The sequence below is a fragment of the Xiphophorus maculatus genome, chromosome 13 (assembly GCF_002775205.1).
Source record: "Xiphophorus maculatus strain JP 163 A chromosome 13, X_maculatus-5.0-male, whole genome shotgun sequence".
Taxonomy (NCBI): domain Eukaryota; kingdom Metazoa; phylum Chordata; class Actinopteri; order Cyprinodontiformes; family Poeciliidae; genus Xiphophorus; species Xiphophorus maculatus.
In genome coordinates this window covers 26261296-26278521 of record NC_036455.1, presented here as the reverse complement: position 1 = coordinate 26278521, position 17226 = coordinate 26261296, and the positions used below count along the sequence as shown (strand labels likewise).

Here is a 17226-nt window from a genome sequence, read left to right as displayed (position 1 = left end):
TTTTGCAAGGCTCTGTAAAAATAACAGAACAGAGATCACTGAGATGATTAGTCTGACATGTTTCATATGTGAACTTGTCAGAGTACGTATGTTTTTATTATTATTATTCTATCAGCATTAAAAATGCATAGGAGGGAAAAATGTATTTTTTTTAAATTAGCAGTTAGCAATTAAGGAACACTAACATTACTATTCCCTCTACACACAGACAGACACACCCCTACACACACGCACACACATCCCTGTATCATTCAATGCTTGGGAGTTCTTTTCTTTAAACCCAAAAGGAGGAAACTGGGAGCTCGACTGAAGAGTATTGATTTTCTGGCACCGCCTTGCCTCGATCAAGAAATGCCAATACGAGGATTCCACGCCGACTCTCTGGTTCATGTTGAGTTCACTTGTCATTTTCTATAATTCTGACAAAATCAAGATGCTTAACCGTGATGTAGTTAGACATGCCGGGCCGCCCTCAGGCTTTCTAATTGAATTAGGTGTCTGCGTTCTGCCATTTGGTACCAGTCTAAAGTATCCCCATGATTCAATCGGGGCAGAAGTTTAGTGTTTAAAGAGGGGATTGGGGAACAAGAACAATGCTGCGGTTCATAAATCCAGTAATTCGATGTATCTAAGCTTTTCCACAGCTAACATATCACTTTTATAGAGATATAATAAATAAATAAATACTGGGAGAAGCTGGTCAGGTCAGATAAGCTGAAAGCTGAACTTCAGGATGTGGATGGACACATCCTGACTAGAGGGTGGATTGTTCTGTCAGATTCTCTGTCTGATTATTTGCGTTTTTTTCTCCTTTGCTCTTGTTTATGTTGCGGGTCGGATTTTCTTAGGCTTCTCCAATAGATATCATAATATAGATCTAATAAAGTATTCATATTTTCATGACTCTATTTGCCTCTCATAAAATTTTGATAGGCCTTTAACTATACCATAAAGAGGTGAGCTAATTGAATGGGCAGCTTTCAGTCACAAGGTTGCAGCCTCCTCCAACTATTAACAAGTTTGACAACTTTGTCAATTTTGCAGCAGAACCTTCCAGAGGAAAACTTCTGTCAAACTCCAACAAGAGCTGCAAATCCAGTCTGATGTGTCGACTGGATTTCTGTTCTCCTTGTGGACTTCTCAGTGGGTAGAGTGAATGCTTGAGGCTATGCTGGGTTTCCTTAGATAGGAACTTTTAAAATTACTATGAATAATTAATTGAGCATACTGTACTGTTTGATAACTAGGATCACTTGGAATGTATGTGTGATTGAATTGAAATGATTTTTGTGTAAAGTGTCTTGAGTTGACATTTGTTGTGAAGTGGTGCAACATAAATAAGCTGAATTGTGACTTATCAGTTTCAAGGTTCTGCTCTGAAATAGAACTAATTAAAAATACAAACACTGTACATGCCCTGAGACTGCATGTGTTGTGAATTGGTGCTGTATAAATGAACGTTTATAAATGTTTTATATTGCAAGGTCAGCAAGAGAAACCCAATGCAAACAATAACAACAAAAAAATGTACCATACTTTCTTTATTGAGTTAATAAACTTAATGACACTAAGGGTGTAAAAATAGTGATTTGCAGCAGGAAAGCAGTAGTAAGTTTGGTGGTGACATCATAACAAAAGCATAGGTAGAGAACATATTTAGTTCAGTTCAATTCAATTCAGCTTAAGTCACAATTCACAATTACATGTCACAATATAAGTCCAAACACGTTTCATACTTAATTCTGCTGTCTTCCAGAGATAATCGGTGTTCTGCACAAAGCGATCATGAAACACTGGACAGTCATTTTCTTTGCCGTTTGTGTTTTATCACACTCGCTGGCTGTGTGACAGCCTCTGAGTGTGCGTCATCATATTCATGTTTAAGATGGCTATCGATGCAACAAGAGTGGAGGGAGAGATTAGCTGACTTTATGTGCTAATCGCTGTGAAATGACAGGCCCTGGAGGCCTTTCTGATCAGGCGGACTGTGCCTCACTGTGTGAAGCCCCCTCAATGCCCATTAATCCCTCCCCGAGCCACAGAGAAGCCTGCCTGACTGATGGGCAGCTCCCTTCAGTGCAGACACCAGAATCTGCCTTTCAAACTGTTGATCATGGGCAGGACTGGGAAGACGGCTGCTGGGTTAAGGGGCTAAGGGGCTGAGGTGATGGTTTAGTGGGGATAGCTGAAGAGAAAGCTGGTTTCACACAGCAGTGCTCCTTCAGCTTTCTGAAAACTTTCTTTCTTTATGGCTAAATTAAATTAAAACAAAACTGTGTTTCATATTTGCGTAACACAGAATACATAACACTGACTAAACCATCAGACTGATCTCTGTAAATGCGCATTAAAAAGTAATAAATTAAATGAACGCTCAATAGAAATGCGAACTGTTAGAAGAGTGGCTATATTCCAGCAACCGTGGATTTACCTCCTGAACATGGCAGCCACTTTGGTTTCAGGAAACACTGAGTACACCAGGCAGGCAGGCAGCCTGCACAGGCAGTAAACCTCTGTAAGCCGTCCAAATAGGCGGCACAGTTTGAGATGGAGGAAAGCTCTGCATCAAGATGTGTTTGGGTTTGTACCCTGATCCCGGCTGAGGTTTGGCTTGGAGAACTAAGCCTCTCCACAACACCCTGCTGTCCCCAGTGAGAGGAAGAAGTTAGAAGACTGCACTGCAAAATAGGGATAGGCAACTATCCTGTAGTTAAATAAATACATTTTGTGATTTATGTATTTATTTTACAGTGTTGTCCAGGAGTTCAGAAATCAGAATTTTTCTCAGTGTCTAACCATCTACTTTCACAAGTGGAGCATTACAGCTTTCATCAAGTAATATTTAAACTTTATTATTATCTGCTTTAGGTTTATTTCAACTGCAAGCGAATAGAAATGAAATCCAAAGAAGGAAAGAAGCGGGGGAGAGATTCAATGTGATGAAAATAAATTCATCAAATGTTAGCAAACCCCAAAACTGTCAGTGCTAACAATAATACTGTTCAGGGAGTGCGCTAGATTTTTTAGTTTTCTGCCATTTTCACTGACAGTATCAAAATTTAAGGTTAATTGGTTCCTCTAATTGTTTGCACTCTGCCTCCCACTCAGTGACTGCTGGAGATCGGCAACTGCCCCAGTCAACCCTCTGCCGGGGTGGGCAACTCCAGGCCTGGAGGGCAGGTGTCCTGCAACTTTTAGATGCGTTTCTACTTCAACACACCTGAGTCAAATAGTGAGGCCATTAGCAAGACTGGAGAACTTGACTGAACTTAGGAGGTGATTCAGCTGTTTGATTGAAGTGTGTTGGACCAGGGACACATCTAAGAACTGCAGGACACCGGCCCTTGAGGACCAGGATTGCCCCCACCTGCTCTAGTCGGTCATGACCGCTCACATTGAACCAGGTTCTGGTTCTGCTCAAGGTGTTAAAGGGGAGTTTTTCCTTTTTTCACTGTCGCTACATTCATGCTCGGAGTTGGTATGAAGAATTGCTGCAAGGAATCATTACATTCTGGTCCAGAAGGAGTCAGTGACTCGATGCAGTCTGCTGTGTGTCCTAAGACAGGAAACTTTTTAACCTAATTGCATAATAAACTGAACTTGACTGCATTGTTTGATAACCAGCGTCATTTGGAATGGATGTACTGGATTTTGATTCTGTTTGTATGATTGGATTGAATTAAGAACCTGAACAGCTGCTCTGATCTTAAAGAAAACTGTAAATTAGCTGACTGATGCATCGCTAGCTGAAAGGCTCTGAAGGTTTATCAGTGATCCGTAACAATTCAGTTCGCCTAGCAGGGCTTCTGTTTTTCTATTAGGTTATTTCCAAGGCCGGACCCTTCAAGTTGTAATGTGTCCGTTGTCTTGGTGACCCATCTCAGTTCTTTTTGCACAAAAATAACTCAACATATCATCATGTTAGACGTATTATCAGCATAAGACATTTGTTTAGGAGTTAAGAAGTATGTCGATTCAGGACAAGATGTCACACACCTCCATACACAGATCTGACTGGGAATGAAAACCTGCCAGTGTTTCACAGGAGACGGCAAAGCAAACAATGGAGCCGGTTCTGTTAAGACACTTAGACAAAATTTTAACTTACTGCTTCTCCATCGACCCACATTTTCAGCAGGGACACACTGCTGAAGGAATGCAGGACATAAGGAACAAGAAACTCACTTTATAACCTCTCAGTTAGAGATGTGTCTCCTTTCCATCCCACTTGGCCAGGAGACAGTCAACAAATCACAGTCAGTGTTTATTAGCCGCTGTGCTACAGCTGTAAACAATCATGTGAGCTTGACACAGTTAATTGTTCTGTCGTTAATAACGGGTGATTATGCTGTAGATGATTTCCTTCATTCACTTTCTGTTCACCTGTTGAGATGGAGCAGAGTTTGCTTTTGTGGTTCCCATCAGAGTTCGATTATCCATTCACATCTCCCCAAACAAACCGGACTTCCTAGACAAATGAACTGGAGTTTGATCTCAGCAGACTAAACAGGTCTGCTGGGAATACATCCTAAACGTCCCAGTTGTTCCCTAACTAGGCCCTGACCTCATACAGGCTTGTTTGTCCTGTTCCCTGCATCATCAATTGCTCATTATTTCTTAGCTGTTTCTTGTATTTGCTCATTAAAGAGATAATTAGCATTTGAATTTAGCAACTCAGAGAGCTGGCAGCAGTTTGAACCGCTAGAAGCAGCTGAAAATGGAAATCACTTATCTCCATGCAGATGACTGCAGGAACTTACTGGCATCTGCCAGCGTTCATCGTGAAATTCAAATTACTGAACAACATTGTTCAAAACAGATGAGATTTTTTACCCTAAACTTTAAACTCTTACACTGACTCTGTGCATTGGTATTTGTTCTCTTCTTGTTTTAGTTGCAAACTTGATCCTGTCATTTTTTTCTGGCCTTCTCATTTCATTCTCATTTCATATGATTCATCTACACGGGTGGTGCATAGTTTTGACAGGGAATGAAAAGAAAACATAGTTTTAAGATTTTTCTGAATAAAAATTTAAAATGTGGAGTGCATTTGTATTTGTACTGATCTTTCAGTTCAAATAGGTGAACTAAAGGATGAAACCACTAGTCTGTCATGATGGTTCTCAGTCACGTGTTTCCTTTAATTAATATTCCTTCAAGAGACTGAACAGGCTCAATATCAAAAATATCCTCTTCATTACTGCAAACATTTATTTTAAGACATAAGGCCCTTTTGTAATGTGTCGATAGTACAAAATCAACAAGCAGTAGGCATGTAGCAACTATTCAGAAAAAATGAACAATTCAAGTACAGCACAACAGAAGATAGTACTTGTTGAAGAGTGAAGTATGTATATTTAATTTAAACAATCAAGTCTAGTTGAAAGTTAATACATAAAATCCTAATAAAATGAATTCAGGTTTGTTGTTGCAACAGGTCTGAAATGTGAAAAAACTGAAGGGCTGAGAATACTTCTGAAAAGTGCTGCTTGTCCTAAATCTGAATGGGTTTTATTCTAAAAGGATTTCAAATTTTTTGAAAAGGAAATATATTAAAAACCTTAAAAGTTCCATTTCTCTTACAAAAATAAGAATTTGTGCTGAGGATTTATGCCAAAATTAATCCTAATCTCCTGTTTCACGGTGTATCCTGTTACAACACAAAGGCTTGATTCCAATACACATTTTGGCATGATACTCAACCTGAGTGGAAAATACGGCTGCTTCTGCCACGCGGCTTCAATTAAATTACCAATAGCATAAGTGCAAGTGTAACTAAATATAGCAGTCTGAACAGGGTTTGACCCAGCGATGAACTGAGAGCACCAAATTCAGATGTGCTCATAAATATGCCATGAAATTCGGCTTTCTTGTGCAAAAAGAAATTGTAATCAAAAGTTTCCCCGATCCTCCTGCTGCTGTTTGGTTTAAGCTGTTAGCTTCCCGGTCGGGTTAAAGCGCAACGAAAACAGGGGCCCGGACACGTATGCATTCCTCAGAGCTGCTGGGCTTTACCTGGCCTTATTAACTGCTCATCTACGCCATGTACTGTCACAGACTGCTGAGTGTTGGCCTCGGCTGCCACGGCCACTGAGGCATGGATGCCAAAAAAGCAGCTTATCTTGATGGATGGATTCATTATCACCTTCTAATTACAGGTGGATTTTCAGGTGTATTCATTACGTGGGCTGAACAGTGCGGTGTGTATGTGTTTATCCAGGGGTTACTGTTACATCGGTGAAACTGCAGGGGGTCAGCTGGTGTGTGTCAGGGGGTCCAGAGGTTCCTATTTCAGGTCTGCTGTTGGCTCCTTACAATATTCATTAGCTCTGTGGGGATTGGTGTGCGGTGCAGTCAGCTTGGTTCTGCTCTCAAATCAACTTGTTCACTCCAGTATTGATATCAGAGAGAGGCTGTGCATGGATAGAGTGGATATTGCCATACATACATAAAAAGATAATTAAAATAAAGATCAGACCAGCACTTAGACCTATGCTAAATGCAACATGAAATGATCAACAATACCAGGTACGTTGGCGTGCACAATCACATAACACACACTTCCTCTAATTTTTTAAAGAAAAAAGTATATGGCAGATCTCTTTTATTTTATTCAGAACCTGATTACTTTAAGGAATGCTAAACACAGAACTTCTCCCCTCCATCCAAAGAGGTGCAGCAACTGACAAAATCTCATTTTAATTCTAATTGCAAAGGATTTGTGACAGTTGGTGGGACTTCTACTCTAATGGAGCTTTCTTTCAATGCAGTACACCATCTCCAGCAAGTTTCACAGATCCAACATCATTTAGTCATTTTCGATGCCAAAATGTAAGTCACAAGTTGAACTTAAACAAACATAAAGAAGCTCAAGTTTGGCTGTTTTACACAGTACCTAAACTAAGCACCTAAAGGTTCTCTCCCCTCATTTATGTGAAGTGGAGGTAACAACTGAAAATGTTTTTTGAAATAATAAATTTGTTCCAGACATTTGTGTTCAGCTGTGACTCTGGAGGAGCTGCAGAGAGCCTCCGCTCAGGAAAAGGAATGACCAACATGACATCTATCAGTCATAAACTCTGGTCAGAACTTTTTGTCCTACCTGCATTGCTGAAAACAAACACATGAACAGTCATGAACACACTATCCTCACTGTTCTTTTTATCTTCCTGAATAATGAGGCTTAAGATAGCAAAGGATTGGTTTGCATTGAAACGTTCGCTGACCGTATTCGGCTTGCCCATAGCAAATTATTTCAAATCCAGGTTGCACGGTTCGAAATGACTTCCAATTCAGTGTGACGGCTTACTTGTCGAAGATACCGTGAAGGTCAGCTGTCCAATTACATTTCAGATTCTGAAACATTTCTGTCCTACTAAATTAACGCTGAGACAATATGCATCATGGACATATTTCTTTGGCAGCCTAAGTCTCAAGAAACACAATTTCTGTCCACAAACACAACTCTGAGTCCATTTAGGAATCATTATAACGAAGCAGAGATATCAAAGCCATGAGAGGAGCCATTTCCCATAAACTCATTAATGAGAGATTATGTTAGCTGCTAATTGTAATTCTCTTGTTAGTCCTCATTTTGTCCTTACAGTGTAATGCCAAACTGGTGCCATTAGAAGAGTCATTTCTTATGAAAAGTTCCTGTTTTTAATGGAGCCAAGGATGTGCAGAAAATCTTTATATACATATATTTATTCATTACTACTGTTGTCTCTACAATAAATCAGTTCTGCCCTGAAAACCGGACTATGCAAAGTTTATAGACAAAGAAAATCACAACATTTTGTGACGCTATTACAAACAAAATCTTTCCCCATGAGATTTCAATACAGTCAAAAGCTCTGTCTCACCTGCCATCATGGCCGTTAAAAGACCAACAATGACTAGAGAAAATACATTTGTTAAGTGTTCTGTAAAGTTCTATGATTTCAACACTTTTATGATGTTACAACTGATGTTTATTTCACTTTTCTTGCCGTTTGGGCGTCGGGGGGGGGGGGGGGGGGGGGTTGGCCATGTGGTTTATGTTCAGTCAGGCTACAGTGATAGTAAAGCAGCAGGATTGAACTTTTGCATTCTATCTAAATACATACATTCAAATTTGATAAACATTGGTTATCAGTTATAACAGCAGCATTAATATCAGATATTGATATCAGCCCAAATGTTTATAGAATTTCATCCCTAATTATCTTCATTGTAATTTTTTGTCCTTAAGCGTTGAAGAGCAGGAGCCAGTTGCAGGAAGCAGGGAGGTGATCAATACGAGTTCACTCTATAAAGAAAAATCAAATACTAAAATCCAGTGGAAATTCAAAGTACGAAATTACAGGAGGAGAAAAAAGGAAACAGGATGGTGGGGATAACAAAGGGAGCTGACCAAGAGCTGGCTGCAGGCTGCAGCTGTGAGGGAAGGCCTGGAACTGAAGCTGAACTGAGAAAATGGGAGAAATGACTGACAGATCACACAGAGAAACGGGGAGCAAATTAGAAATACACAGTAAATACTAAAGCACAGAATAAAAGCACCAGGACTGTTAAGACAATGAGGAACAAAGGAATGAACTGAATATGAAAAAATCCTAAAATAAGTCAAAACAAAATATGTACTTTCCAGGAATTATTAAATTTTATGCATATATTCAAACTCCAGCTTATGAACTCAGATAGTCATTGGATTAAAGCATATCCAATAATATGTATTTATTTAATAAGATCAGCAACCTATATCAAAGTATGCATATGTTTGGCTGCTTCAATTCATCAGACAAAATGGGCCAAAAATGAAGATATGATGGTAACAGGAAACATGTTGAGAATATTAATATGTAAGTTAACAACCAAATATTAGACACAAATCAAACATCAACCGATTTTCCTCCAGCACTGTGATAAATACAACTGCAATGTAGTTGGAGAGTCTAGAAATACAAGGTTCAGAGTTCAGACAAAAACACTGATGAATAAAAACAGCCTGAGCAACTCTGTGTGTGATTGGCCGGCAGCGCCAGACTCCGCCCTCCCTTGACAACGCTGGAGAACTCTGGGAGTTTCTTAGCCCAGGTGACGATGACGTGGCTTTTAAAGCTTCCAACTTACAGCTCACTGAATGAGGAAGAATAAAAACATCTGTTCCACAGAGTAAAAACGTCCTCAGCAGCACAAACAGAAACCACAGCTAAAGTGTGCGGCCCTAATGACCTTCACTGGAGAAGGAAAAGGTTTGCTACCATGAGATACCATCCCAATTATGAAGTACAATGGTGGCAGCATCATGCTGTGGGGATGTTTTGCTGCAGGATGGATTGGTGCGCGCCACAAAACAGATTGAATTATGTTGAAATAACATATTTTGGTTGTATAGCTGTACTACAGAAACAGATGAGCTCAATGTGTTTTGTGTCACCTGATTGTCAGCTCTGTAGTAAAAATCAAATATAAATAAATCATTTTTTTATAACAACATTCATACACAGAGCAGACCAATGTGCTTCTCTGGAAGTCAAAGGAAAGGAAAACGGAAAATAAAGCCTTTTGCAGACAGTTCATTAGCTGCTGTAAACAAAACTCTTTTCAGTCCTGATTTAATGGAATCAAGAGTTTCTGCACATTTCAGATTTACAGACAGTTTGTTCCAAAGCAGAGGAGCATAGAAACTTAAATGCTGCCTCGTCTGGTTTGATTCTGGCTCTGGGAAATCTGGGTAAGGAGATCTCTCATGACCTGACGGGTCCACATGTTTTATACCTCACCCACAACTCAGAAATCTATACCATCCCAAAACCATTTAATGTTTCTAAAACCAGTAACAGAATTTCACATTCTGTTAAGCTGCTTTTTTTGTTGTTTTTGTTTTACAGAGATCAGTGAAGACATTGTTGCACTAATCCAACCTACTGAAAATAGACATTTACAATATAAAGGTAAATTTAATAGATTCAAACCTGAAGTGAATTCAGAATTTTTTCATAACTCTTCACTTTTTCCACATTTTGCAGCCTCATTCAAAATTGTATTAATGAATCTCTGTCCTCAAAACATTGTACACACAAGTACTACATTATGACAATGTGGTACTTGTGGTACATTTATATAAGTATGTACTTTACCTTTACTTTACCTTTACCCTTTACCAATGAAGCTCAAAACTGAACTGTTTCCTCTGATCATCCTTGAGATGTTTCTACAGGTAAAATGGAGCCACCTGTGGTGAACTCAGTTGACTGGATTGATTTGGAAAGGATCACATCCGTCTATGTAAGGTCCCACAGTTGACCGTGCAGGTCAAAGGTCAAACACCAAGCATGAAATCAAAGGAATTGTCTGTAGACCTCATTCACTGGATTGTCTTGAGGCAGAAATCCAGAGAAAGATCCAAAAACATCTCTGCTGCATGGAGATCCCAGTGAGCTGAACGGCCTCCATCGTTGGTCAGTGGAGGAAATCTGGAGGAAAATGTTGAAACATAAAATGTGGATAAAATGAAGCGCTCTGAATACTTTCCAGATCTGTATGAGATCAAACATTACAGAGTTTTTATCTGTTTCTTCTATTATCAGCATTTTCTTATGCTGATAAAAAAATCAGCATAAGAAAAAAAATCTGTTCTTATCTGTCTTATCAGACAGATTAGAACTGAGAAAAATATCCAACACATTAAAAAGTTAATCACAGCAGTTGGTGTAAATGTAAAGTACATTAGATAAAGAAATATTTGCTCATTTTTATACTATTGATGGATGATCAACATTAATTCCATGCCCAACATTTCTTAGTTCAAACTATAAATTTCAGACATTATTTGAAAATTAAATATTTAAATTAAATTAAATTAAAAATTTGTTAAAGGGGGAAATCATTTCGTGTGTGAGAGCATTTGGAAGTGCAGTGTGTTCATATTTATTTCCTTGCGTGGTTTTCTTACCATCTAATGTTTCAATGCCTGATTGATCTCCTTCATCAAAATCCTCCCCTACAGGAAACAGGAAGGCATGATGTTTTATCTCCTGTCTTCTGAGTCCCACATTGAATCCCAAACACCAACATGTTGGCATTAAACAAGGAAGGTCCTTCTTGTTGCCAAAGTTTAGAAGGTCTCCAGATTTTTTAGCCTTTATTTTTACTTCCTGTATGGAGGAGAAACAACATAAAACTGACCATATCTGTGTTTACACATTAAGTTAGGGGATTATTTAAAAGCCATTATGAATCGTATCCCCACACTCTGTAGATGAACACAGTCTAGTTAACATCCCCCCTTGTTTTATTAGATACTTGATGAGTAAGTTTAGGTTAAAACTGGAACTATTCAGAGGAATACTGTCTCCTCCTCTCTGCATTATTATTCTTCTCACCAGCAGCTCCAAACATATCTGCACTGCATATACCATATACTGCATAATGCATTACAGTCTCTGAAGGCAGCAGCACACTGCAAACTCCTTTCAGATTCCCAAACACTCATTAATATTACACAATGATCAATGTGAAAAAAAGTTCTTTCTTATTCTGTTTTTGATGTGATTAAATTGTTATATTTTAGAGGCTTCAGGGTTTGTTTCCTCCTCTTTTGTCTCTTTCTTTGATATAATGTTTCTGAATTGCTCTTGATCGTCCATTGGCAGGAATGAAGCAACATGCTTCAGTTGAACGTAGGTTCTTTGTTCGCTGGAAAATGTTTTAAATATTATAAAAACACTCTATGCGCATCGAACAACAACAAACTACTTTGTTATCATAAAATAACGTAGACATTTCTTTTGCTTTGACTTTAATGTCCCAATATTTGGAAGCGCGACCAACAGACTGAATGGCTCCCTTTGCGTCCTCCGCTGCCATTACTGAAACAGGTGGACTAAAATTATAAAACAGAGCAGAAAATCAACGCCATCGTTCACGACCCCTTCTTCTGTTCACTGACTGGCCAGATTCCTGAAAAATCAAATTCAGTGGGACAAATCCCAAACGCTTCATGAGATAAAAACTGGTCCTAACAGTCCAGCCAAGGCATATGAACATATGATCCAAATACATTTCAATGGGAGAAGAAAACCCTGTGCATAAACATGTCAAGCGTACAAACAGTGGCTTGTGCTCACTGTCTCTCTCCTCACACACAGCCACTTGGGCCAGAAGAGCACGCATGCTCACCACACTTTTCAGATTTTTGCTTTGAAAAACAGTTTTAAAAAACAATATCTCATTTTTGTTCCACTTTGCAGATCTATTCTAATTTATCTTGGTTTACCATAAAATCTATAAAATACGTTGAAATCTTCAGTTGTAACGCAACATGGGTCAAAGTTCACAGGGTGCAAATACTTGTGTAAAATCAGAACATGATGCATTGCAGTGCATGTTGCTGGTTGATCAGCTTCCAGACAGACAGACATGATGAGAGTTCTCAGTTTTACAGCATTCAGGGACTCAAGAAAAAAATGTAATAAAATTGACTTTATAATTACCATCCAGATCAACAAAAAACGAGCCAGTTACAACCTTTGGTTAATTGACTGATGTGCTTGCATATTTCTTCACTGTACAGAAAACAAATGATAACTAATATAACTGTCACCAATAATAGTTAACTGATTAATCTACTAATTAGGTTATTTGTTAATTTATCACATGACCAAATGTAAGTGAATAAGCTGTTTCCTGTAAATTTACTTGATCAGAAAATTAGTTTAAATTTGACATCAAATTATTTTCCAACAACGTATAATTTTGCGATTACTTATTTACAATTTCCTGTATATTAAATGTTTTCTTTTATTTTTTAAGCATTAAATGTACGGAGAAATTAGGAACTCTTTTCTGCGTAAAGGAGACAAACAGGAAAAAAGAAAGAAAGAAAGGAAAACCCCGCACAGAATCGTTGTGGTGGTTTGGTATGAATTCCAAAAACATGGTTTCATATTTTGGAAGTCGTTCTGTTTTCCAAAAGAAAAAGAAAGAATAAATCTTTCTCCTTCCCCCATGCGCTTCTTCTCGCCGCCTTCCTCTGCGCTGCAGAGCTGCAGTGATGTCAGCCTGCCTGGGTCATTTGAAGGTCAGCAGCCTCGGAAGGGTTCACCCAAAGTTCACTCGCATATATTAGGCAATTCAATCTTTCATTCTCGGTGGCAAAACTAGTTGGAAATGAGCAGCACTGGTGGGACGGATAACCCATTCGTCATCGCGGAGGGGAACGGCTGCTTTTTAAACACCGTTCGCGATTATTTTCTGCTCTTAGAATAATAAAGAAGCTCCGCTCCGAGCAGGCGGCAGCGCGAGCGCTTCAGCCGAGAGCCGGGACGGGGCGATCCGCTGCGAACACGGCGGAGCGGCGCTGGCTATGGAGGAACCCCGTCCGGAGGTCCGCTGCAGCGCGCTGACCGCTCTCGGTGCCAGAGACCCGAGCAGGGGCATCTAGGACAAGCTGCGGGACCAACGTAATTCATGATTCCGGTGCGGGACGGAGGAGAAGAAGAGGAGAGAAATCCGCTGCGTCGAGGGGAAGAAGAAGAAGAAGAAGAGAGGGGGAGAAAAAAAGAGGAGGAGGGGTGAAGAAGAGGAGTTTGATGGAGTTGTGTGCGTCTATGCCGGCGGTTTTCCTGCAGAACGCACACGAGTGAGTGAACAAAGTGGTCATGTTTGACTGCATGGACATGCTGGCCGTGAGTCCCGGGCAGATGCTGGACTTCTACACGTCCAGCCCGTCGTCCTGCATGCTGCAGGAGAAAGCTCTGAAAGCCTGCATCAGCGGACTGGCGCACAGAGAGTGGCAGCACCGGCGGAGCGCACACTGTAGGTCCAACTTCTCATCCTCTCTTCCTGTTGCTGCTGTTGTTGCTTCTGTGACTTAAAGTGAGGCTGAGCTCTTAATGCTGGTGTACCAGTGAACCCGGACTGAGTCATCAGATGACCAACATGTTGCTGTTCAGGGCCTGCTGGTGGGAGAACCAGGGAATGCTTAAAATCAAGTTACTCTTTAGCTCATTTCCAACACCCTAAAAAAAGAAGAAAAAACGAAAAAACCTCAGTTTATAACCAAACTCACTAAGAGTCTTAAGAGCAACATTAACTTACTTGTCGGGGGGAAAGTTTAGCATGTTGCAGAGAGCAACTCTGAGTCATTTTTCAAGCCTCCATAAATCCCCGGCAGCGGAAGCAGCTCCCTCCCAGCCGCTGATGGATGTCTGGTCTCGGATGAGCTGATCTGTGAGAGCTCCATGCTGGCTGCAGGAATGCAGAGAGTAAACAGGTCCAGAGGCCGGTGGGCCTGCGCGCATGGCAGGAGGGGGCTGGGGGGCGAACCGCGACCTGCGCCCCCTGACACTGATTTAGATAAATGACGCCGCGGACTCCTCAACAAGATTAGTGGCCTGTTATCGGAACAGGATTTGGACAAGGATGATCGATGGGCGGCTGCTTGTTGCTCGGATGAGTCAAGGCCAGTGACATTTTAGGGGGAAACGGGTATTTTTTCTATTAAAACGCTCCGGAAACATTTCTATTCAGTCACATTTTGAATAAAAAAAAAATCATAGAAGCGATGCAGTTATTTTAGGAGAAAACACGACAATATGTGATATGAATCCCAGCGTCATGCTGACGATATCATTGCGCTTCAGAACCACTTTGTGGTGTTTACTCTGGGCTGACAGCTGCTGCTTCTGGTTTGGGATTTATCCCCATCTGATGACGACTGGCCTCTGGCCGTCATTCCTCTACCAGCCTCCACCCAGGGGGCTCTGCTGCGGAGGGGCTGCTTATCTGCGCTGGGAAAGTGCAAAAGTTCCTGCTGCGACCTTTAACCCGCAGCGGTTAAAGGTCAGGCTCAGGGGGTGAACAGGGAGCCCCTTGGAAATAGGGGCGACTGTGTCCTCCGGTGACGCGGTCTTTGGTTTAGATATGACTTTATTTTAACAATAAAATAAAATAATAAAACCCCCACCAATAATAATAAGAAAAACCATGTTACAGCAAATCCAAAAATAAATGTGGGCAGGAAGAAAAGAAAAAAAAAAAAAAATATATATATATATATACTGTATATACCTCAGAAGAAAACAGTTTTTTTGGACCTTTAAAAATAACCTGATCTCCACGCAGACTGCTCCGTGGGTTTTCTTCCTCTCCATCTTACAGCCGTTTGAGCTCTTGGTTCAGGTTGGAGTTTCCTGTCTGGTCTTTGGAAATGATTTTTTGTTTTTAATGCTTTTCATTTATTTATGTATTTTTACATGGTTTGCCAAATTTCACATTGAACCAAATATACACATTTGGAAGTGTTAGACATATTCATAAATTTTGAAGTCTGCACTATGGTTGCAGTGTTTTGTGTGTGTGTGTGTGCGTGTGTGTGTGTGTGTTACCCACAGTAATTCAGTGATTAGTGAGGAACATGATGTATGGATGGAAAGAATTACCTTTTCTCACAAATTAAATATTTTCCGATATTTTAGTTTTCTATTTGTGGTTTTTAGATGATTCCGTTTTGTCACATTTTCATTTTTATTTCCTGCATAGATTGTTAGAGAGCGTGAGAGGGGCCACTCTCTCCTAGCAGAGAGGATTACTTTTCGACATTCCTTACCTAACTGTTTTAGAGCTTTAAATCATTTTTCCACATTTCTTTTAATCAGTTATTAATTTAGCAATATATACTTCAAAGCTCAGTATTAATTATTGTTATTTTACTGTTCTTTATGGAAACTTTTTTAGAGTTCACGTCTTGCAAATGCATTATATGTAGATTTTTTTTTTAAGATGTAAACTATTATTACAGCAGTTATTTCCTCCTAATTTAACAGAACCATAAATTTTACAAATATTCATATACATAGTGAAAATACGTAGCGGTGGCTGGAGGCTGTTCAGAATTTCGTACACATTGAGATCAATTTCCAGGATAAATCTATTAGTTTCTCTTTTAGTTTATAAAATAAATATGTTGACATTTATTATTTTATATCTTTTGTTTTTTTAAACTCTAATTATAAAAATGAAACAATTATTTTCAAAAAGTGACAAATAAAATTCTGATATTTTTGGTAAAATTTCTCAAACACACCATGTCTTATAAAAAAGACGTCTTCCAAAAGATTCATGTTTGTTGTATTTTTCTTTTTTCACAAGGCATTTCTGTGTTCAAGAAAACAGTTCAGAAAAAATGTTTGTGGAAAAGAATAATTGTAAAATTGTAGTTGAAGATAAATTCATGACTCCTTTCAGCAGTAAAGCTGTTACTTTAAACACTGACTGACATGTCAGCATTTGACGGAGCAATATTTTTTTTCCAGCGCAGCAAGGGTTACTCATTGTGGGGAAAAAAAAAATTAACAATAATAAATAAAATTGCAGCTAAAATTAACCATGGTGGCATCTTTCCCTTTATCTGTGAACGCTACCACTTTGGAAAAAATCGAACCAACATTCTTTCCATTTCATTTCTCCTACAATCTGATTGGATGACAAAGTGAAGCCTTTGTCACCATGCAGACCAGTTAGCATAACATTCAGTTACAGTTCTGTAGTGACTATATATTAGTTCCATCCTTCATTCCTAATCCTGTGCAGCAAACCCATCAGCTTATCTGTTTAATTAGTGACTCGTCTTTTTTCACTTATGCCCACAGTTTTATAAAGGCAAGAATCAGAAAGAGCTAAATAGGACAGAAGGAGACGCCACTGCTCTATTTCTAATAAGACAAAAGCTCATTTGGTCCCTATAAGCCCTGCTTTGACCCCCTGACCTGTCCGACTAGAGAACATTAAACGCCTTCTTGTTTTGTTGGAGTGCGCTCTGTTTTTATCCAGGACTCAGATTGAGAAGCCTCTCAGGGTCACAGGATTGTTGGTTTCTTCGTTTATTTATTAGGGATAATGGAATTCTCCTGGGTGTTAATTAGCAGTCTGACAACAAGCCCACCATTAATGCATTTCCTCATCCAGTTTGGATGTTAATTAAGAATGATCAAGGACCTCCTTAACGTAGATGAAATGGGCTTTGCGGGCTGAAGAATGGCTGCGTCTGATGCTCACACCGTAGCAAGGAGGATGAATGCGATTTAATTGCATCAAAATACACCTAAAGATAAGGCTAAATAAATCAGAGCAGCGCTGTCTGTGATGCTGCATGGGGATGAATATAGTACAAGTGATGTGTGTGATGGGATAATTGGAGCTTTTTTTTTGTCTTCGAGGCTTAAGCGTCTCTGATGTGGA

General features: G+C 39.6%; 1 protein-coding gene across 2 annotated transcripts in view; it reads left to right on the top strand.

Moving 5' to 3' along the window:
* Positions 1 to 17226, top strand: part of rarb (retinoic acid receptor beta) — a 146195-nt gene that overhangs the window by 68070 nt on the left and 60899 nt on the right. Inside the window, exon 1 of one of the 2 annotated variants that reach the window (XM_005804507.2) lies at positions 11494 to 13803. The exons of the other annotated variant lie outside the window; for it this stretch is intronic. Within the exon in view, the coding sequence (XP_005804564.1) occupies positions 13647 to 13803 (157 nt within the window). The 5' untranslated portion in view covers positions 11494 to 13646. Of the gene's footprint in view, positions 1 to 11493; positions 13804 to 17226 lie in introns of those variants that run through there. 2 annotated transcript variants of the gene reach the window in all.